Raw genomic sequence first — 23,082 nt, 5'->3', positions numbered from 1 at the left:
AACAGCCCCAAAGCATGATGTTTCCACCCCCATGCTTCACAGTGGGTATGGTGTTCTTCGGATGCAATTCATTCTTTCTCGAGAACCTGTGTTTCTACCTAGAAGTTCTATTTTGGTTTCATCTGACCATAACACATTCTCCCAGTCCTCTTCTGGATCATCCAAATGCTCTCTAGCGAACCGCAGACGGGCCTGGACGTGTACTTTCTTCAGCAGGGGGACATTGTGTTACTGATAGTAGCCTTTGTTACTGTGGTCCCAGCTCTCTGTAGGTCATTCACTAGGCCCCCCGTGTGGTTCTGGGATTTTTGCTCACCATTCTTGTTATCATTTTGACCCCATGGGATGAGATCTTGCATGGAGCCCCAGATCGAGGGAGATTATCAGTGGTCTTGTATGTTTTCCATTTTCTAAAAATTGCTCCCACAATTGATTTTTTTACACCAAGCGTTTTGCCTATTGCAGAATCAGTCTTCCCAGTCTGGTGCAGGTCTACAATTTTGTCTCTGGTGTCCTTCGACAGCTCTTTGGTCTTGGCCATAGTGGAGTTTGGAGTGTGACTGACTGATGTTGTGGACAGGTGTCTTTTATACCGATAATGAGTTAAAACAGGTGCCATTGATACAGGTAATGAGTGGAGCCTCGTTAGACCTCGTTAGAAGAAGTTAGGCCTCTTTGACAGCCAGAAATCTTGCTTGTTTGTAGGTGACCAAATACTTATTCTCCATTCTAATTTGGAAATAAATTCTTTAAAAATCAAACAATGTGATTTTCTGTTTTTTTTCTCTCCACATTCTCTCTCATGGATGAGGTTTACCGGTGTTGACAATTACAGGCTTCTCTAATCTTTTAAGTAGGAGAACTTGCACAATTGGTGGTTGACTATTTTCCCCACTGTATGTACATGCAATCAAGCTTCTCGAACACACATCTATATAAAAATTGAAAAGATTCATAGTGAAGAAAAAAGTATATATAACATTGAAAAAAAGTATTTTCAAAAATATTGACAAGTCGTTCAGTTCAGTTCAATTTTTTCAGGCATGCGACTCAATAAAGTTGTCTGCTGTCACTTCTACTCGTCGAGACGCCGACTCATCCGAGGAAAACAACGACAAATAGAACTCATCCGCTTCCTTGAGTTAATGAAATAATGCATTTGCTTGCGCTAAATTTAGTTTTCGATTCATTCTGCACGTTTCAAAGTCGCTCGCTCAATCCAACTGGCCGTTGCTTGCTTCGCCAACCTCCCTTTCCTTAGCTGGCACCTCGCTCGGCCATTTATTAAAAATGTTCAATTTAGGTTCGTCCTTTTTGACATCACAACGGCTCTTGGGATACGTAGTCTTCTGTGCTGCTTTCGGTTTTTAAAAAGGACACGAAATGTGGATATAGACACATGGTCCAAGCAGCGTTTTAATGCTTATTTATGAATGTAATAAAACTATAAAAATGACATTATCGCCCATTTTACTTGGTCGATTGACTTCAAATAAAAACTGGTGTGGACATCAACTTCCGTACTTTCAAATGAGAGCAACCTGCGGCACGTTGGTGACGTAATTACAGCGTGACAAGGCTTCAAAGATGATCTGCGTAAACGTGTCGCATCCGACACGTTCGGTGTTAAAGGGTTAACCCATCTGCAGGATGGGGATCATGATTTTACGACACTGTGCGGGTATACGCTGGTAGTCATGGGAAACACAGTCTTCCTTAAGGCAAAACACTAAAGCTTTTGTCCACCAGCGTCGCTAAAATCGACTAAAACTGACAAGCTGCCTAGTGTTGCTTTAAAACAACTTTTTTTTGACACTTGAGAATTTTAACCCTTTTATGAGAAAGTGATTATTTGGTCTTTTAAAACAAAATCATTAAAATGAACAACTTTTATGATTATTATATTAGTTTTTAGTATCATCATTATTGTACTGTACATTTACAAACATTTTTTAATTATAGTTATCAACAATTTTATAAATTAAAACAGTGTTGATGAAAACAAAATTAATTGGTTTTCTTTCTTTCTCTAACAGAGCAGCACGTGTCTGGCTGCTTTTGGTGTTGGTGTTGGCCGTTGGGAATACAGAGTGAAAGTTACGCGGGTGACGTTTTCCATCATGAAGACGTGGGTATTAAAGTGCACAAATATTTAATTGCGATTAATGTTCAGAGCAATTAACAATTTTGAGATGACTCATTTGTTATATAATCCCCAAAAACGTTTTAAAGGACTTAATCTAGCTCAGGAAGAAAATTTAATTTCCCCAAATTTACGTATTTTATTGTGTAATAGACATGAATATTCAAACTTTTTGTTCATAATTTGAACGGTTACATAATAAGTAACTTTTGTGCAATGTGACAATGTGAAGTCTTAAAAACTTCCTTGTTAACTCATTGGCTGCCATTGACGGAGCTAGACGTCCAATCCCTTTTGATCCGTCAGTCCGGTCAGATATGGGAAGTGTATACAAAGGGCAGTTTCGCGCAGTGCACACTAGAAATGCTACAAAGTGCATCACGTCAATCAATGGTACTGAGTTCACAAACTTGAAATGATGACTAAAGAACAGGGTAGGACACCAATATGTCAACACTAGTTTCACTTAAATCATAGACTTCATTACCTATTGACATGACACTGGAAACAGGGCCGATTCGTAGGGGGCCTATTTTCAAAAACTTCAAATATTTTCAAAACCAAAGCTGCTTAAGACGTAAAACCATAACAGGCGCCTACCTTAGCCATATATGAATCTCCATGAGCAGCGGCATTAAAAAAAATCGTTCCCTTATAAAATCCCAAATAATTATTTTTTATATAAGTATAACACAACTTAAAATGGCTATAAAAGTCTCAAGAATTTACACTAGATGCACAAAAATCACCAAATGCATAAATAATCACCTATATTTTCAGGATCAATAGCAATATTTAACATTTCATAGTTTCAAGTTTTTGCCCAAAATAGCAACGTATTTTTTTTTCAACGGCTAATAAATCACTCAATTTACCATCAGAAACTTAATACTTGAGGAAAACATGCTGAATCAATTATAATTAATATGTAAATAGATTATTAATAAATTCTATATACAATCACAACTTATTATAGAATAGAATAGCCCTGTATTATCATTAAACACTAATGTTAGCGAATGAGGCTAGCGGCCCCCTGGCGTAAACAGAGCTTTTCTGGCAAAAATTCTTGTGAATAAATGCTTCAATCACCGAAATTTTCACAGATATGGACGTAAAATGGTCTCGATTCTTGGTTAAAAGCAAAAAAACCGTGCAGTTAGCATTTATTTTGCGTATATTGTCGAAGTACAATGCTACTCTGTTAGCGAATGAGGCTTGCGGCCGCCTGGCGTAAACAGAGCTTTTCTAGCGAAACTTATTGCGAATATACGCTTAAATCCATGAATTCTTTATAGATATGGACGTAAAACAGTCTCCATTCTTGGTTAAAAGTAAACTATGAGGCTAGTCAGTCACGAAAATTAGCTGCCTCCATGTGTAAACAAAAGAGAAAATTCCTGCGAATAAATGCTTCAATCATGCATGCATGGTACGAAAAATATAGTATTTACCTTGAATCCTAGAACAAATCACTCCTGAGACATCCTTTCTGTTTGTATGCGGTACAGCTTTCGTAGTTAAATCCATTCGTAAATGGATCCAAGCTTAAATCCGACATGAGCGTGTGCCTTCTTCGGCTATTACTAAATGAAGCTCGGCCCCCTCTGATAAGGCGTTACGCAAAGAATGACGAAGTGACACGTCAATAGTAATGGAAGTCTATGCTTGAATGTAATGTCATTGCTATTATGGCTTGGTCAGACACCGCATTACTCATTGTCTGCCATTGACGGCGATCGATGTCCAATCCATTTGAAGTGGAACACTAGTCAGCACCATGCAAAAAAAAAAATGTGGCTGCATTTCTCGATCAAATGCTTACCTTTGTGCCTTATACTTGTTGAGCACAGCTTGTATTCAAAAGAAATCTTATGAAAAAGGGTTTTTCATACTGTAAACCGGTCGCAAAGAAAGTGCTGACAAATGTCAAGGTAATGCTTTGTGAAAAGGTTATTGGAAAAGCTCAAACACTTCCTGGAAATAGACATTGAGCAAAGAAAAGTTATTATCTGACATACACGATAAGCAAAGAAAATAGCAGACAGATTTAAAAAGCAAGTTGCAGTTCCATAAAGACACTATGTGATTTGAAACCTGCTGACACAGATATAACGAATAGAAATATCAGGAAAGTACAAAGGAGCAGTGGGAACTGTTATATATAGTATTTCACAGCATGTATATGTCGAGATGTTGTACAAGTCCTGATCAAGTAAATCCAAGTCACCTGATTTGAGGATCTGCTAGTCCCGATTGTGCATTTATATTTCCATTTATTCACATATTTCTTCATTTCCGATAAACATAGATATTCAGTCATTGCTAGTATATTACAGGTAGTTCACGGATTATGACGTACACGATTTACGCGATTTTGACTTCACAACGCCGGAGTCTTGTCCGCCATTTTGTCATCAGTCATTTTTTTTTTAAAAAGTCGCATAAACGGTACCTTATTGTACCTCATAGTATCTTATTTTTTACTTTTATTAACATGTGTTGTGTCCTCACTAAACGTGAAGTTATTTAGCCTGACAGACAGCAAACAAGGCAATTGTGCTTTTTAAATGCTTGTGACTTCCTTCACTTTTGACAATTTCAAATCTGTAACACATATGTACAATTATACTGCTGGCCAAAAGTATTGGCACCCCTGCAATTCTGAAAAATCATGTGATGCTTCTAATTTGTGTAATTAACAGCACCTGTTACTTACCTGAATTCAAAACGGCGCACATTTTAACAATAAACACTTGACACAAAACAATTGCTGTTGAAACGTTCGTATGGTTTAATCAATATGTAAACTCGGTAGATTAAATTAGCCTAATCTGCCTGACAAAAATCCGCAATCTTAAATGCTACGAATGCTAACGTATTTACAATTCTCCTAGCAAATGGCTCAGACCTAACTCCACAAACTGTAGCTGTAAACTTAATTACAAATGCATACACAAACATTTATTAGCTGAAACAACTTACAGCTTAATGTGGGCCAAACCAGAGCGCAGCTATCCTTTATCCGGTCAGACGTCCGAGTCTGCTTTTCAGTCATATAAGGCGACAGTCCAGCAAGAGGGCAGTATATTTTCCATCATTAAACAAAATACAATACTTATATACTTTTTGGATAGTTATTTTGGGGTACTTTAAGGGTTGCCAGCGTAGGAACGGAATTTGTTCATTACCCGTGGACTACCTGTATTGTGTTTAGCTCATTTTCTGTGAAATCGACAGTTTCTCCATACAGAGGAAAGAAGTCAGTCAAGGTCATTGCAATAGATAATGAGTTGTTTTTCAGTCGTTTGAAGCTCATGGGGTTCGGTGCCTTTAGCACTGCTTTACTCTCTTAGCCAAGGACAGCTGGATCCAGGAAAATACTGCAAATGCACATAGCCTGGATCCAATTTGATGATGCGAATATCTACAATTACTCTTAAAAGCCTCAGATGAGGTGCATATCAGGTCTTATGTTAGGAATACACACATCTGTTGCTTCTACGGTATCTCCTCACATTCTCTAATGACCATATGGGCTTATGGAAACATCATCTATACCCATGAAGCAGTTCATTTAAGGATAACCAGTCGCTAGCTGTCCTTAAGTTGTTAGCAAAGATGTCTCACCTGAATGAAAAAGCCTACTAGTTGGCATTTGTAGAAATTGTACTGTTTTTGTATTTACCCCATACTCCACTGTTCTGAAATGTTTTTCACTTTATCATGCAATTTTGGTTTATTCCACTCACAATTAACCCAATTACTTTATTATATTTGAAATAAACTGGGAACATTCATTCATTCATTCATTCAGTCCCAGTGATTTTCGCTGCTGTTTTGACCACCCGCTGGAGTGCCTGTTGGTCTGCTTTGGTGGCGCCTGCGTACCAAGCTAGAAATGCATAGTTCAGAACGCTGCTGATGGCACAGTTGTAGAAGTTCACCAGCAGCGGTCTGGGGATGTTGTAGTCCCTCAGCTTCCTCAAGTAGAAGAGGCGCTGTTGGGCCTTACCAACTACTGAGGCAATGTGATTGTTCCAGGATAGGTCCTCTGCCATGGTCACCCCCAGGAACTTAAAACTGCTGACCCTCTCCACCACCTCCGAGCCAATGGTGAGAGGGCTATGGTGTTTGGGCTTGCATTTACGGAAGTCCACAATGATTTCTTTGGTCTTTTTAATATTTAGAACCAGTTTCCATGAAACGTTTCCAAAACGTTTGTGGAGTGTCCAAGTGCCTTTTTACGAACATTAAACGTGCAACAATGTTTTTTTTTTTAGACAGCAGTGCCTTCCCCCGTGATGTTCTCCCATGAACACCATTCTTGGCCATAGTTTTACAGACAGTTGATGTGTGCACAGAGTTATTGGACTGTGCCAGTGATATCTGCAAGTCGTTAGCAGGCACTCTCGGGTCCTTTTTTACCTCTCTGAGTATTCTGCGCTGAACTCTTGGCGCATCTTTGGTGGACGGCCACTCCTTGGGAGAGAAACAACAATGCCAAACTCTCTCCACTTGTAGACAACTTCTCTGACTGTCGATTGATGAACATCCAGACTTTTAGAGACGGTTTTGTATCATTTCTTAATTTATACAAATCCTTGATCGCAGGTCTTTTGACCGAGCCATGATGCATATCAGACAATGCTTCTCACCAAGACATTTCTTACCAGGTGTATGTTTTATAGTGGGCAGGGCAGCGTTAAACCACTCATCAGTGATTGGGCACACACCTGACTTAAAATGTTTGGTAAAAATTGGTTTTAATTGCTCTTTAAATCTCCTTAGGGAGAGGATTCACTTACTTCTTTTCCCTCCTTCTGTCATTGTTTGCATGCTATCCTCATTAAAATATGAAAACCTATAAATGTTTGTGTGGTTTTAGTTAAAGCAGACACTGTACTTTCATCTGTGTGATTTTGACAAAGATCAGATCACATTTGATGGTGATTTTATGCAGAAATGTGAGATATTCCAAAAGGTTCAGATACTTTTTCATACCACTGTAGATGACCAATTGTGTGGCCGTGGCGTCCAATCATCTTTCTGCTGTGAATTTCAATGAGTTTCTCACTAGTAGCCGTCCAGTGCATTCGAAGTGGGAGGGCACATTGTTACAGTATCGGCCAATACCACGGAATCGGGAGTGAAAAAATGTCACTTTTCAAAGATGAAATTTCTAGTTTGTTCCCTAACATGATAGTGGCTGGGGTTGCTGTAACGATGGGCCTCATAGCAGACACTCATTAACTGAAAAAGTGACACGTCTGAGGTGTTTGTAGAAGAGTTAACTCGGGTTTCTTGTGTAAACATCAAGGTCATAGCGAAGGCGCTCACTTGGAACAATGAGCTTCCGACGACTTCCTTCCAGAGTTGACCTAGTTGGCTAGCTCTTTCAACAAAAGACACTGTACAGGAAAATATACAGTATGTTGCAAAACGAATGATCATGTTGGTTAGTCTTTGCTTCCATGTTTCCAGGGACGGAGGTTCATTTTGAAAAAGATCAACCCAAGGATTTTCGATGATTCGACACTGTCATTGCTTGTCATTGACGTCCAATCCGTTTGGAGTGGGACGGATGGCAGCGATTCATTCATTCGCTGCCACCCTCCCAGTTCAAATGGATTGGACGTCAACTGGTGATAAACTTACAGCAGAAGGATGACGATAGCTCGCTTTTCCTGTTTGTGGAATGATTTCCTGACCAATATACAGTATCTATCATCGTTGTATCGTCATATTGTGAGATCATCGTTATCGTTAGTTTTGTATTACCAAGACGTTCCCACACCTTATATACCTTAGTGGTGCAACGATCAATCGGTTAACTCGAGTAATTCAATGAGAAAAAAACAGCTTCAAATCAAATTTTGCTGCTTCGAGTATTTGTTTGATTCGAGCGGCGTCGTAATTAAAGATGCACGATAACACCGGTTACTGATAATTATCGGCCGATAATGGCAATTATGACGTCACACCAATAATAGAGATTTTAAAAAATTCAACCGATAATGCAATCCGATAATTCTATACTTTATTTAGCCTTCAAATGTGTGCAACCGACACGGTTTTGTCGAATTCTGGGCCGGCACCCCAACCCCTCCTAAAGGTATTTTTTTGTGCAATTAAGTAATTAATTTGTAAGCATTATGAATACTAATTAATATACAATGATTCGATGTTGGAATTTACTACTTGCTCACATTTGATGTGGAAAAAGTAGCGATAAATTGTATTTTTGCACAGTAACATTTCCTCTTTTTTATAATTTAAATTTGTATATATGTATATCTTTTCAATAGAGTTATCGACTTGACATTATCGGTTATCGGCTGGAAGGAGGTGATGATTATTGGTTATCGGTATCGGTTGAAAAATGCATTATCGTGCATCACTAGTTGTAATGGTTTGTTTTGAAAGACTTTGCATTTAGTTTAATTGATTTGGAAGGATACACTGCCCTCTAGTGGCAACAGTGAATATGACCTAACTCATTTCACATGGCTGAATCCAGCTGCTCCCTATTAAGAACAACATAATGTAAGTTTTTGTTTGAGCCAATATATTTCTTTTAATGCATTCGTAATTTAGTTTGTATGTACACTGGTATGAAAAAATATCTGAACCTTTTGGAATTTTTCCACATTTCTGCATAAAATCGCCATCAAATGTGATCTGATCTTGGTCAAAATCACAAAGATGAAAAGACAGTGTCTGCTTTAACTAAAACCACCCAAGCATGTATAGGTTTTCATATTTTAATGAGGATAGCATGCAAACAATGACAGAAAGGGGGGAAAATAAGCAAGAGAACCATCACATTTAATATTTTGTGCGCCCCCCCCCCCCCCCCTTTCAGAACCACTAAACCATTCTTAAGTTGATTTACTTCTGTGTTTTGGATCATTGTCTTGTTGCAGCATCCATCCTCTTTTTAGCTACAACTGTCTGACAGACGGCCTCAGGTTTTCCTGAAAAATTTTTGAATTCATTCTTCCATTAATGATTGCAAGTTGTCCAGGCCCTAAGGCAGCAAAACAGCCCCAACTCATGATGCCCCCTCTACCGTGCGTCACGGTGGCGGTGAGGTGTTGATGTTGGTGAGCTGTTCCATTTTTCGTCCACAAATTACGCTGTGTGTTACTCCCAAACAATTCAACTTTGGTTTCATCAGTCCACAAAATATTTTGCCAAAACTTGCGTGGAGTGTCCGAGTGTCTTTTTGCAAACATTAAACGAGCAACAATGGGGGTTTTTTTTAGACAGCAGTGGCTTCCTCCGTGGAGTTCTCCCATGAACAACATTCTTGGCCATGTAATTGATGTGTGCAGAGAGATATTGGACTGTGCCAGTGATTTCTGTAAGTCTTTACCTCTCTGAATATTCTGCGTTGAACTCTTGCCGTCATCTTTGGTGGACGGCCACTCCTTGGGAGAGAGGCAACAGTGACAAACTCTCTCCATTTGTCGACAACTTATCCGACTGTTGATTGAGGAACATCAAGACTTTTACAGATGTTTTTGTATCCTTTTCCAGCTTTATATAAATCAACAATCCTTGATCGCACGCCTTCAGACAGCTCTTTTGACCGCGCCATTATACACATCTCATCAAGAAAAATCTTACTAGGTGTGTGTTTTATAGTGGGCAGGGCAGCTTTAAACCACTCATCAGTGATTGAGCACACACCTGACCTAAATTTTTTGGTAAAAATTGGTTTCAATTGTTCTTTAAGTCTCCTCAGGCAGAGGGTTCACCTTCCTCTTCCCCCCCCCCCTTCTATCACTGTTTGCATTCTATCCTCATTAAAATATGAAAACCTATTAATGTTTGGGTGGTTTTAGTTAAAGCAGACAGTTTTTACATCTGTGTGATTTTGACCAAAATCAGATCACATTTCATGGTGATTTTATTCATAAATGTGAGAAATTCCAAAAGGTTCAGATACTTTTTCATGTATATTTCGCTGTTTTTGTGGGAATGCGTTTGGCATTGTCAAAAAAACGTTAGCATTTTATAGCATTTAAGCTAACAGATTTTTGCTATGCAAGTTAGCCAGTTCTTTTGTTGTACTTAGATCGTCACTTATTTATTTTTATACCGTTTGAAGCTAAACTCATGTATTTTATTTTTAAATGAAAGTTTTTATTCATACCATTTCAGGCCAAACTCATTTATTTTAATTTATTTTTAAATGAAAGTGCAATTCTGCATAGTTTGAAGAAACACTCGGGAATTTTACTTTGTATTCTTTTTAAAGTGCAGTTTTAGCAAGCCTTTGTTTAACATCTCCAAAAATGTATTCTGCAACGCATTAAATATTCCTAATCCGATTACTCGTCTACTCAAATAATCGATAGCTGCACCTCTACATTACATCTAAATTAAATTCCGAAAAAATTGCACCAGAGCAAATGTGGATTTATTTTAAACTTTTCTTTCGGTAAATAAACACATTTCGACACTCAAACAACATGGTTATGAACGCAACAAGTTTCTGGAAGTATTTTACCTGTCAATTGTTCTCATTTGGTTATTTACAGCACCTTGATTTTTAAAGTAAAACAAAAACAGCACATTTTAGCATGTCAATGTAACGCACAAGAGATGAAATTTCTCATTTCTATTTAAAAAAAACAAAACAAAAAACAACCTGCATTATTAGTGCAGTTAGTTGATTTGGTGTCATCGGTACATTAAATGTTAAACTCCTAAAAATAATCAGTCCTACTTTTCACAGCCTCTTATGCTATACTACATGCATTTCTTGTATTCAACTCTAAAATATAATTGCTGCTTGTGAAGTACCCCCATACAAGAATGTAAAGCTTCTTGACTGTGAGGAAAAACATCAATTGTTATAATAAAACTCACTCAGGAAAAGTATAACTGTTAAAAAGAAAAAAAACATCAGATCACACGTGTATTACACTGTAATCTCAAAACAGTATTGCACATACTGGTGTGTCCTATCTTATTGTGTCGTGGAGTGTTTGTTGAATGTCCAGTGGTTCATTCATGCACCTTTGCAAAACTTTAATACATTTGACATTTAGCTGCTAAAAGTAACTTGACACTGCTCTATATTTCACAGTACAGGATTTGTTGTTTGGCGTTATTAAAACACACTTCGGTCTTAGAGTGCCCACTTGTGGTGGACTTAAGTGAGACACGTTACCATTTGGCACCCAGACATGAGGCCACGCTGTACGGAGGTAGATTTGTCTTTATTATCCAATTAAAAAAAAAAAAGTCGCTTCAATCAAAATATATTCTTTCAATTAAAAAAAAAAAATCACTTCAATTAAAAAAAAAAAAAAAAAAGTGTTTGAATCCAAAAATAAATTTTAAACTAAAAAAAAATCCATTTCAAAACTATTTTTCTTTAATTTTTTTTTTTTTTTTAAATTGAAGTCTTTTTTTTATTGAAAAAACTTTTTTTGATTGAAGTACAGTGATACCTCGGCTCACGAACGCTTAAGCTCACGAACTTTTCGCCTCAAGAACATTAAATTCGCGAGCATATAGTCTCTGCTGGCGAACTAGTTTTCGGCGGACGAACCAAGCCACGCGGTCGGACAGCGCCACGAGAAGCTGACGCACGCTCACGGCGTCCCAGTTCGTCCCCTCCCTTTCGTTGAGTGCGGACGTGGTTTGTGTTTGATAGACATTTTGGACCATATTGAGTGTACTTTTGCTATTATGGGACCGAAAAAGAGTTACATACAGTCCTTATGGAAGGTGACTCGTGTTACCAATTCGCCCTCGACTGGTAATTGGCGGTGCTTTCAGCTTCCCACCGTCGTGAGAAGTGGACCGGCGAGTCACGTTGGCTCGTTGTCGTCGGTTGTCTTCGGTGCGCCCGATGGCGGCTTGCATACAAACACCCAGAGGTGTCGGATGGCTTTTTGTGGGCACTTTTATTAACAACCAAAAGCATGCGGGGGGCACAGCAGTGGAGTCTACGCTAACTGCGCACTTTGCCGGTAACACTCTCCTTCCAAACAGTAACTCCCTCCCTCCTCCTCCCACTCCTCCCACTCCCATACCATCGCAAAGGTAAATAAAACAACTTTATTATACAGTACAGTTTATTTCTTTAATTATAATACAATAGCACACTTATTATACATAAAATAAGGTATATTTTTGTGTAGTTTTAAGGCTTATTTAGTAGAAAATTATGTTTTATGGGGACCTGGGAACGGATTATTCTCATTTTAATGGTTTCTTATGGGAAATAAATGTTCGGAAGACGAACTTTTCGCCTCACGCACACTTTCTGGGAACCAATTATGTTCGTGAGCTGAGGTATCACTGTAATGTTGTTTTGTTGTTCTTTACTATTCAATCAAAAAATAAGTTGCTTCAAGCAAACAAAAAATTTCAGAAGAAAAATCACTTTAATAAAAAAAAAAAAAAAAACAGAAAAGTTTCAATCATAGAAAAAAGTTTTTGAATGCGGAAAAATATTCGAGACTCAAAAATTTGCATTTGAACACTTAATTTTTCATTGAAATTTTCTTTGATTGAAGCAATCCTTTTTGTGTTTGGGTAGGACATTTGTGTCTAAATCATTCAAACCCCCCAAAAAGTTGCTTCAATCAAAAAAAAAATTTTCAATCATAGAAAAAAATCATTTGCAAAAATAAAATGCCCCTACCCACTAAAAAAAATATTATTTTTTGAAAACATATATGTATTTTTTGAAAATATTATTTTTATTTGAAATTATTTTTTAATTGAAGTGTCACTTTTTTCATCATGCTTTCATGGCTAACGGCATTGGTGTAGTCAGTTGTCACTCAAGCATGTCTGACCAATCGGCTTAGTGCAACATTTGTATCAAAATGACAAAAAAAAAAAAGTGACTTCAAAACTTGTTCCTCTACAATCGAAAAAAGGTAGTTCAAAAGATTTTGCACTTCAAAAAAAATAAATAAATAAAGGTGACACTTCAATAAAAAAATAATTTCAAATAAAAATATTATTTAAAAAAAAAACATAAGTGGAGGGCAATTTTATTTTTCAATTGATTTTTTTCCTTGATTGAATACACAAACACAAAAAGGATTGCTTCAATCATAGAAAACATTTTCAATGAAAAATTAAGTGTTCAAATGCAAATTTTTGAGTCTCGAATATTTTTTCGCATTCAAAATATTGTTTTTCTATCATAGAAATGTTTCTTTTTTTGATTGAGGTGATTTTTCTTTTGAAAATATGTTTTTTTTTGTTTGAAGCAACTTATTTTTTGATTGAATATTATAGACACGCATGTCCAAGCCAAAATGTGGCCCAACCGCAAAACATTACTTCAATCAAAAAAGTCGTCTCAGTCAAAAAAAAACTTGACTTCAAAAATAAAAAATTCAAAGAAAAATATCTTTTAATTGCATTTTATTTTAGTTTCAAATGTATTTTTGCATTCAAACACTTTTTTTTTTTTGATTGAAGAGACTTTTTTAGTAAAATATATATTTGGAATACAACTTTTTTTTGATTGAAGCAAGTTTTTTTGGATTGAATAATGCAGACACAAATCTACCTCCATAACGCTGCTGGTGATTTCGGTTGCCGACGTCACTGCCTCTTGCTGTCCAAGATGGCCCTCCAGTCGTCAGACCAGGACAGCAAGCGTCTCTGCGAGGGGTTGGCGGGAAGGTGCTTGTTGTGGCAAGCGGTGAACAAGATGTGCTCCCACGTTGGTTTGGCTTCTGCACCTGCACATGTTGTTAAATACTCCATTATAAGAGTGTGACAATATCTCGATACAGCGATATATCGCGATATTTTGCAACCCGATCGGTTATCGATATGCTCCCGCCAAGTATCGATACTTTTATTTAACATATTGGCCATACAATGGAGTATGGATGCTGTCAACTGCTCAATGTTTGTTGAGCAATTCCTTGGCGGGCCACTAGGGGCGCTCGGGAGTGGCGGTGAGGGTAAAGTGCGCACAAGTTGTCTAGAGAAGAAGAAGAGGAAGCTCAAGTGGGTTGAAAAAATAAAAAAAGCTCCGTGAGAACGGTGGAGGAAAAAATGAGAAAAATATTGCTACAAATCACACATGGGGACACACTTTAGATTTTACACCAACAAGAAAGGAAGTAAGGTGAACAAGGACTTTGCTGTATGCAAGAATTGTCTAAGAAAAATAAGTTTCACTGGGAGCTGGTGACGTAGTGGACACTGGAGTTTGTGAACTTTGCTTTCATCACTTCAGGTAAGAAAGTTTTGCAATGTAATTGACTTTTTAATTTACATGACATTTGGTGTTGAATGATATAAAATAAACCAGGACCCTAAACTGGATGAAAATGAATATCGAACAAGCCCTCATGAATTTACCGATTTATTTGATATTATTTGAGAACCACTTTCCATCTAGTTTACTACACAAACTGTTATTACTGTCATTTTGATACAATAAGCTATAAAAATTGTTTGAATAGGTTCCAAGATATATAAAGTGATGTGCATGATAATTAATGTTGCTTACATATTAAAAATAGGTAATTATTGCACTTTTAATTTCTATACATTCAATTCATATTTCTTTTAAATCAATACTTCCAACACAAAAAAAGAAAATCAGGATTTCAACTCAAAAGCTATTAAGTAGCTAATATTTTTTGTTTTATTTTGTTGTTTTTAAGGTGAGGAAGACTGTGACTGAGCAAGTCTGGCATCTTAAATGCTGAAGCAGATAGTGGAAGTGCTCAAACCAAGCAAATAAGGTCATATACGAAGAAAAGACCCACCAATTTTATCATTGCCCCACTCCAAGCTCAACTGCTGACACCTATGGCACTTTTTATTTATTTTATTTTATTTTTTTTAAAGATTTAAAACTTTAAAGAAATTAAGGGTGCCATTCATCATGATCTTTCCAAGCGATATCAGTGGTTGTGGTTTGTTTCCTCTATATGTGCAGGTGCACAATTTGCAGTAGATTTATATTTTACAGCAATGTTGCACAGAAAAGGTGTCACTGTTTAATAAATGATTTAAACAGTATTTTTTTTCTATTTTTAAATATCTTTTTTTCCCGTTTCAACAGTTGTATCGTAGAATGTCATGTATCCAATTTCTGACCAATATATCGAAAATCGCTGCATCGTGATATCGTGAGATAATCGTTATCGTGAGCCTTGTATCGCGAATCGTATCGTATCGTGAGGTGCCCTGAGGTTCCCACTCCTACTCCATTACGTAACAAGGCATACATTATGCAGTGCCAAGAGTTTAGTTGCTTTCTAAAACACCAAGACGATGAAGCAGCTGTCTTGAAAAGGTGCTGGTGAATCATTTCACTCCTACACTATGTTATACAAGCGGCGTTAAAAAAAAAAATCAGTCTTTTGTTTCATTTTCATTCGCATTCAAAAGCATTACAGAATTCCTTCCCACAAATATTCACGCTGGTGTTGCACCAATACCATTTTTTTGGCTGCCAGTACAGATTCCGATACCCGTCCTACAGTGGTATGAAAAAGTATCTGAACCTTTTGGAATTTCTCACATTTCTGCATAAAATCACCACCAAATGTGATCTGATCTTTGTCAAAATAACACAGATTAAAAAACAGTGTCTGCTTTAACTAAAACCACCCGAAAATTGATAGGTTTTCATATTTTAATGAAGATAGCATTCAAAAAATGACAGAACGGGGAAAAATAGTTAAGTAAACCATTTGCCTAAGGAGACAAAGAGCAATTGAAACCAATTTTTACCAAACACATGTGTGCCCAATCACCAATGAGTGGTTTAAAGCTGCCCTGCCCACTATAAAACACACACCTGGTAAGAATTGTCTTGATGAGAAGCATTGTCTGATGTGAATCATGGCTGTCTGAAGATCTGTGATCAAGGATTGTTGATTTGTATAAAGCTGGGAAAGGATACAAAACCATCTCTAAAAGTCTGGATGTTCATCAGTCGAGAGTCAGAGAAGTTGTCTACAAATGGAGAGAGTTTGGCACTGTTGCTTCTCTCCCAAGGAGCGGCCGTCCACCAAAGATGACGCCAAGAGTTCAGCGCAGAATACTCAGACGTAAAAAAAGAACCATTGAGTGTCTGCTAAAGACTTACAGAAATCACTGGCACAGTCCAATATCTCTGTGCACACATCAACTATATGTAAAACTATGGCCAAGAATGGTGTTCATCGGAGGAAGCCACTGCTGTCTGAAAAACACGTTGCTCATTTAATGTTGGCAAAAAGGCACTTGGACACTTAACAGAAGTTTTGGCAAAACATTTTGTGGACTGATGAAACCAAAGTTGAATTGTTTGGGAGTAACACACAACATGGTGGAGGGAGCATCTTGATTTTGGGCTGCTTTGCTACCTCAGGGCCCGGACAACTTGCGATCATTAATGGAAGAATGAATTCAAAAGTTTTGCAGGAAAACCTGAGGCCGTCTGTCAGACAGTTGAAGCTAAAAAGAAGATGGATGCTGCAACAAGACAATGATCCAAAATACAGAAGTAAATGAAATTCCAAAAGATTCATACACTTTTTCATACCACTGTACATATGTGTGTGTTACAGCTTTACAAATTTTCAAAAGTGAAGTAAAAAGCTTCAAAAAGAAAAACTGCCTTGTTTGCTGTCTGTAGAGCTGAGCAACTTCACGTTTAGTGAGGACAACTGAAACTTATTACCTAAAATGTCAGGCTTGTCATCTATAAGGATGTCCCCGCTGACCACCGTCTTGTCTCTGGTTAGGATGACCTGCTCCAGAAAGTCGTGACCCAAATGCTTTTCTACCCATGCGTACTGGAAGAGAACACAGAACACATGCCATCATTGTTGCTTAAGAAAAGAAAATGAGTTATCCGTGAGCATGAGAGAGTACCTTTTCATAAGGGCAGTGCTTGAATTGCTTGATTGGACTGGTGCAAATAAAGACATCTGTGCTGTGGAATTCAAAAAATGCACAGAGCAGCAGTACCGTTACTTATTATTTCATATTTTGAGTTCACCGCTCACGCTACATTCAATGATGATAATGATTGATAAATGTGTTGCCCGAGCTTTGGTACACTCATAAAGGGGCTTTCACAATCTCTGCTCGCCCTGAATTATACCTTGAAACAGTTTTGGCTGAACTGTAGCTCACGTTAGCGACAAAACTTCTGGCTTTTTTCTGTTAAGAGCCCATAGTGTTATTATTATTTATTATTATATTATATTATTATTTTGTTTACTTTTGTTCCGTGAAGAATCCAGAAAGGGTTATTTGATTGTGGCTTTCTGAAAAACAATAAATCTTTACATTTTGGCACTCCTACAATCGTCACACCTTTTCTGTTACAAACTGACCCCGGCCCCTCATCAGTGAAGGGAAAAGTTATGTGGCCCTCACAGGAAAAAGTTTGGGGACCCCTGGTGTAACGGTATATGTATTAGTATTGAACCATTTCGATATGTAGCAGGGGTCGCGTTAACCGAATATTTTCCGTCGTTGACCGGTTTTTTAAAACGGTGACGGAAAAATCTGAAGTCCGTCCGTCATTTTGACAGGTTGCAATTCACACCCCAGACCACAGGGTGGCGAGTGAGCATATTAATTAGCTATTGTCTCTCTTAATGCATGACGTCGTTGGCTATTCTGTCAGAATATTGTAGCGTCACCGGGGTCTGGCGGCGGCACCGTGATTGACACATCAACGCGAGGTTCTTATTGGTGCACCCGGTATGCCAGCGCGTCATCCAATTGGTGGACTAGATTGCCGCCTGTGTATAGACCCCAATCACATGACGTCACAACTCCGCCCCCCTGACCGAGCCGCCATATTGTGTGTCAGCTCGTCGTGTTTACATATTACCGCTACGTATATGTCTCCTATTACGGCGTGTTTTTCTGCTCGTTAACATTAATAATCAAAATGGTGAAGGCCTGTGTGGCGGTTGGTTGCAGTAACAGAGAAGATAGACGGAGAGACTTGAACTTCTACCGTATTCTGAGAGACCCAAAGAGGAGAGCGAGATGGACTGCTGTAATTCGACAAGAAATCTGGGCACCAAACGATCACCACAGACTATGTAGTAGTCATTTTATATCTGGTAAGATGCATTTAATATATATTTAGAAGATTTTGGGCTGACAACCACAATTAAGATCATTGTGTGACGTTGGTGATTGGGGTCTATATAATTGCCTCTTTTTCTTTGGGGGCGGAGTTGTTGTTTTGTTGGCGGTAAGCAGAGTAAAAAGAGGGAGAAAAATACCACGACTTCCGTGTCTAATTTTTCGCCGCCAAGCAAGCGTTACAATATTAATTAAAAATGAATGAAAACTAAATACTATTGAATATGTCATCATTATCATTTTAAAAATTTAAGTGACGGGTAAAAATAGATTATGACCGGATTTTTATGACCCTGTCAGTCAAAATGACAGACAACGAAAATGTCTAGCGCAACCTCTGATATGTAGTGCTCGGTTCGGAACAGAGGCGTACCGAACGAGTTTCTGACTTAATGTAACCCTTACTTTTCGAGGCCGTGAATCGATCGGGTTACAGTTTCTTTGTGTAGATTATATTTACTCCGTCTTCTCTACTATAATGAGGACCAACACGGTAGGACAGTATAACCCAGAAACGTCAACGGCGCGACAACGTGGCCGCCGCGAGAACGCAGTGAAACGCGGGCGTTAAAGTCAATCAGCCAATGCACACCAGTCGCAGTGCGGCCGCGTGTTAGACGCGTTTATTTAAGTTTATATAAGAGTATAAGAGTTTATTATTTGACGTGACCCTCCTGCGTCAATACTGCTACCGGTAGCTATGATCGGGAAGACCGGATGTCTAGGTAGGATCGGGCAGACTGGAAGTCACTCGTGTAAAAATAAAGTGGATCCGGTCGATTTTCATACTAATATGCAATCGTAACCCACTTTTTGAGTCCATCACATCTCTTGAGTGGTAGATCGGGGCACAGTTGACTTGTCGTTGTTGGTTTACTGCTGTCTTCTCTGCTATAATAATAACCAACACGGCCCCGTGTTCAATACAAAACCCTCCTACCTCAACAAAACAAGTAGGAACTAATATTCACATAGGAACTAAAGTTATTCAACATAAAATATACAATATAAATGAATACTACATCACATTTGTAAAATATAAACAATAATAAAATAATAGCCCATTTAAATAAAATACATTGAAATGAGCTAAAACACCTGTAATTAAATAAGAATAATACACAGATTCTGCTTACACAATTAAATTTATCCATTTCTGTGTGGCGCTTTAACTTGAGAAAATCCACCAATAAAGCTTTTGAAAACCGTTCATAAGACATATTGCTCTATCAAATACAACAGCTCTTTTGGCTTAAAATACAGCAATTTATTTTAAAAAGGTTTGCAAGAGCAGAAAGTGCTTTTCAGCCTTGTGTTTTCCGACATATATATATTTGTTAGGAGGCTAAATAGCGTGAATAAAATACAAAACATTTGCTTGCTTTGCCTGCCTTTGTCACTTGTCAACCTACTTGTCCATATCGGCCATTTGCTTGACTGCTTCTATCCCACCAGGAAGGGGCTCCAGGTCTCTGAAGAAATTCTTGGACTCCCAGATGCTTATGGCTTTCTCCTAAAGATAAAGAACACGTGGACGTGTTTATTACCGCAAGATAACATTCATTGCACACACGGAATGACTTGGTTGTTGACATGTGCTTGTAATGCATAATTACTACAACGGAAGAAACACAAGGCTCATACAGGGCCCTCCATAATTATTGGCACCCCTGAAAAAGATGTGTTTTTTAGCTTCTAATATTTTTTTTAATTCAAATAATATGGGACCCTAATGGAAAAAAAGAGAAAAATCCAACCTTCAATACAAGTGCATTCATTCAGTGGGGAAAAAATCCCACATAGAGAAAAAATTATTTGACATCAAATAATGTGTGTGTCACAATTATTAGCACCCCTGGTGTTAATACTTTGTACAACCCCCTTTTGCCAACAAAACAAGGTCTGGGGACAGAGATGGCCATGGGAGGAGCTTGATTTTGTGTCTGGTGAACCATTTCTGTGTAGATTTGGCCATATGTTTCGGGTCATTGTCTTGCTGAAAGACCCAGTGACAACCCAAGTTTTCGGGCAGCGTGCAACAGATTTTGATTTAAAATGTCCTGGTATTTCAAAGCATTCATGATGCCATGCACCCTAACAAGGTTCCCAGGGCCTTTGGAAGCGAAACAGCCCCACAGCATCACTGACCCACCCCCATACTTCACAGTGGGTATGAGGTGCTGTCTACACGCCAACAAGCTGTTTGGGAGGCATGCACAGAGAAAACCTTTCCTCACTCACAATCATAAACGCAAGCGACTGGAGTTCGCCCAGCAGTGTTAGGGCTTCAACTGGGACCGTGTGCTTTGGTAAGATGAGACCAAGATTGAGCTTTTTGGCAACAAACACTCTAAGTGGGTCTGGCGTGCCACAAAACATGCGCATGCTGAAAAGCACCTCATACCCACTGTGAAGTATGGGGGTGGGTCAGTGATGCTGTGGGGCTGTTTCCCTTCCAAAAGCCATGGGAACCTTGTTAGGGTTTTGAATCAAAATCTGTTTCTCTCTGTTTTCGAATGAACGAACGTTCCTTCGCCCTTCCTGGTCTTACTGGATTGGGCGTCGAGCTCTGTCAATGGCAGCCATAGAGTTAACTGATACACTATTATGGTGGAGGATTTTAGTACCAACTTCCTTATTTATTTTCAACAATGTCACCTATATCTCTTTTTAACTATATCTCGATTCTTGGCATGAACGTAACAATAACCTTTTAGGATGTAAAGTATCACGATATATCACTATTTCAAAATTTGTCTAGGGCTGCCGCTATCGATTATTTTAGTAGTCGATTAATCGATGAACTAGTTTGTTCGAATAATCGGAAAATGAATAAGGAAAATGAAAAATTAAAATACCTGAGCTGAACCTCAAGCGGTATAAAAAAATAAAGAAATAAGGATCTATGTACAACAAAAGAACAATTGGCTAACTTACATAGCAAAAGTCCGCTAGCTTAAATGCTATAATACGCTAACACTTTATTTTTTTAACAGTGCAGTTAACAAATGGTTCAGACACATATAACTACAAAAAATGGCTAAATATACATATAAACGATGAATGCATTAAAAAAAAAAATAGCTCAAACAAAAACTTGGCTTATGTTGGTCTTAACATGGAGCAGCTGGATTCAGCCATGTGAAATGAGGCAGACTAGAGGGCAGTCAGTGTATCCACCTAAACCAATAAAACTAAATACACTTTCAAAATTAATCATTCCAACGCCACTTTAAACGAATACTCGAAGGAGCAAAAGTTAATTCGAAGCTTTTTTTCTAATCGAATACTCGAGCTAATCGATTAATCGTTGCCGCACTAATTTTGTCACACCACTAGTTGAAACTCTTAATTCGTAGACCACCAAGTCACTTACAGAGAGATCACTCCGAAGTCGCCCGTACTGCATGGACACCCAGAAGCCCCTCCTGTCCTCCAAAGTGATGTACGGTTCGTCAGGGTACCTGGCCCGGTATTTCTTCAAGAACCCCCCCTCAAAGTCAGCCAGGACGCCGTCCATGTCAACCAGCACCCGCAGTCTCTTCCCAGTAGTAGAGTTACGCGTCATGTTTACGCAGCTCCCTTTCAATCGATTTGCTAGCAACGCTTTTCCTCTTGCCAGTAGACGACTTGTGGTTGATAGTAACATAGCGGATTGGGCAGCGCCGGTTAACTCTCGAAGACGATCACTTTTGTTCTTCGTGCGCGCAGCATGGATTGCACTGGCCTTCTGTTGACGTTTCGGGTCCGCATGATGTTTAAACGCTTTTACGTGTCATCTTTACAGCTCGGGTGTTATCTCGGTGTTAGCCTTGAAGCTAAGTCTACAGCTGCGGACAGGTCGAATGACTCGACGGGCCAATGTTGGGGTCTGTTAGGGTCGATTATTAACGTGTTGTAAAATGTCTGACAGCTCCCCATAACCTGTCAGGTCGTCAGCCTTGGAGAAAATGACTGTTTTGGGCTGGCCAAAGAAAGAAACAATTCAGTTGCACTACAGTTAGACAGGTAAACACCGTAGTAATGCTGAACTAAGGACAAACTGTACCGTCTGCCGAAATCAAAGATGTTGTATGACAACGTGACGACTCACTACTCGTCGCTCACAAACTTGGTAAATCACGGGTGTTGCTGCTCTTTCCGGATGTTAAGTATGGTTAGTAATAATAGTAGTTTTAGTAGAAGTAGCAGAAGTACTCGAAGAAAGAAAAAAAAACATGGACAATAACAACAACAACAAAAAACATGGACAATAACAACAGTTTTTTCCCCCGGGAGCACGAAAAGGTAGTAAAATCTTGGGCAATTCTTGAATGTGAAAACGATCGTCATGATTAAAACCGCAGTACAAAAAAACGGGGATATTCTGTTCGTTACGGGACTTTTTACTGTGGATACGATCTTTGTTCCAACCCCGCTAAATGTGATGTCGATTCCCTCTTTCTTTTTTTCTTAAGGGGGAAACGGACATAATTATCGGATGTCTTTAACCCCTTGATGCCTGTTATCAATATTTGTTTTGCACTGTACTGGCGACCTGAATGAATTATTTTTAAAATGATTTTATTACGACATTTAATTATCTTTCTGAACTTGATTAAGCATCTACTTTTAAGTGAAAACACAAGTGAATTAAAAAAGAAAAAAATCTTAACTCATTCACTGACATACATTTGACGGCGATGGACGTCCAAACCAATTTGCCAAGGCGGGCTGCATCACCGTCATTGGCTGGCAACAAATGAGTAAATATCAAATATTAAAAAATCTTTTAGTGAATAAAAGGTGCTCCCATAGCTACATAAATTAAAGTCGAGGATGATATGTTT

The 23,082-nt window shown here is 38.4% G+C and overlaps 1 protein-coding gene across 2 annotated transcripts; it reads right to left on the bottom strand.

Moving 5' to 3' along the window:
* Nucleotides 1–9,069: 9,069 nt before the first annotated feature.
* Nucleotides 9,070–22,316, bottom strand: LOC130910050 (5'(3')-deoxyribonucleotidase, mitochondrial-like). 2 transcript variants are annotated; one of them, XM_057827081.1, is made up of 6 exons: nt 21,630–22,316; nt 19,666–19,766; nt 17,018–17,078; nt 16,824–16,938; nt 13,698–13,872; nt 9,070–9,631 (listed from the first exon to the last, which is right to left on the bottom strand). In XM_057827081.1, the coding sequence occupies exons 1-5, from the start codon at nt 21,900–21,902 to the stop codon at nt 13,733–13,735; spliced, it is 690 nt and encodes a 229-aa protein (XP_057683064.1). In that variant the 5' UTR covers nt 21,903–22,316; the 3' UTR covers nt 9,070–9,631; nt 13,698–13,732. The 2 variants fall into 2 exon arrangements, with proteins under 2 accessions (XP_057683064.1, XP_057683063.1); XM_057827080.1 differs by lacking the exon at nt 9,070–9,631 and having other exon boundaries at nt 12,207–13,872.
* Nucleotides 22,317–23,082: the final 766 nt, after the last annotated feature.

The sequence above is a fragment of the Corythoichthys intestinalis genome, chromosome 21 (assembly GCF_030265065.1).
Source record: "Corythoichthys intestinalis isolate RoL2023-P3 chromosome 21, ASM3026506v1, whole genome shotgun sequence".
NCBI lineage: Eukaryota > Metazoa > Chordata > Actinopteri > Syngnathiformes > Syngnathidae > Corythoichthys > Corythoichthys intestinalis.
This window is presented reverse-complemented; position numbering and strand designations above follow the sequence as displayed.

Coding starts and splice junctions, on each gene's coding strand:
- LOC130910050 (XM_057827081.1), bottom strand. CDS start 21,902: ATGTTACTATCAACCACAAGTCGTCTACTGGCAAGAGGAAAAGCGTTG. Junction 19,767..21,629: donor GACTTCGGAGTGATCTCTCT/GTAAGTGACTTG, acceptor CTTTATCTTTAG/GAGAAAGCCATAAGCATCTG. Junction 13,873..16,823: donor TGACAAGCCTGACATTTTAG/GTAATAAGTTTC, acceptor CAACATGTGCAG/GTGCAGAAGCCAAACCAACG.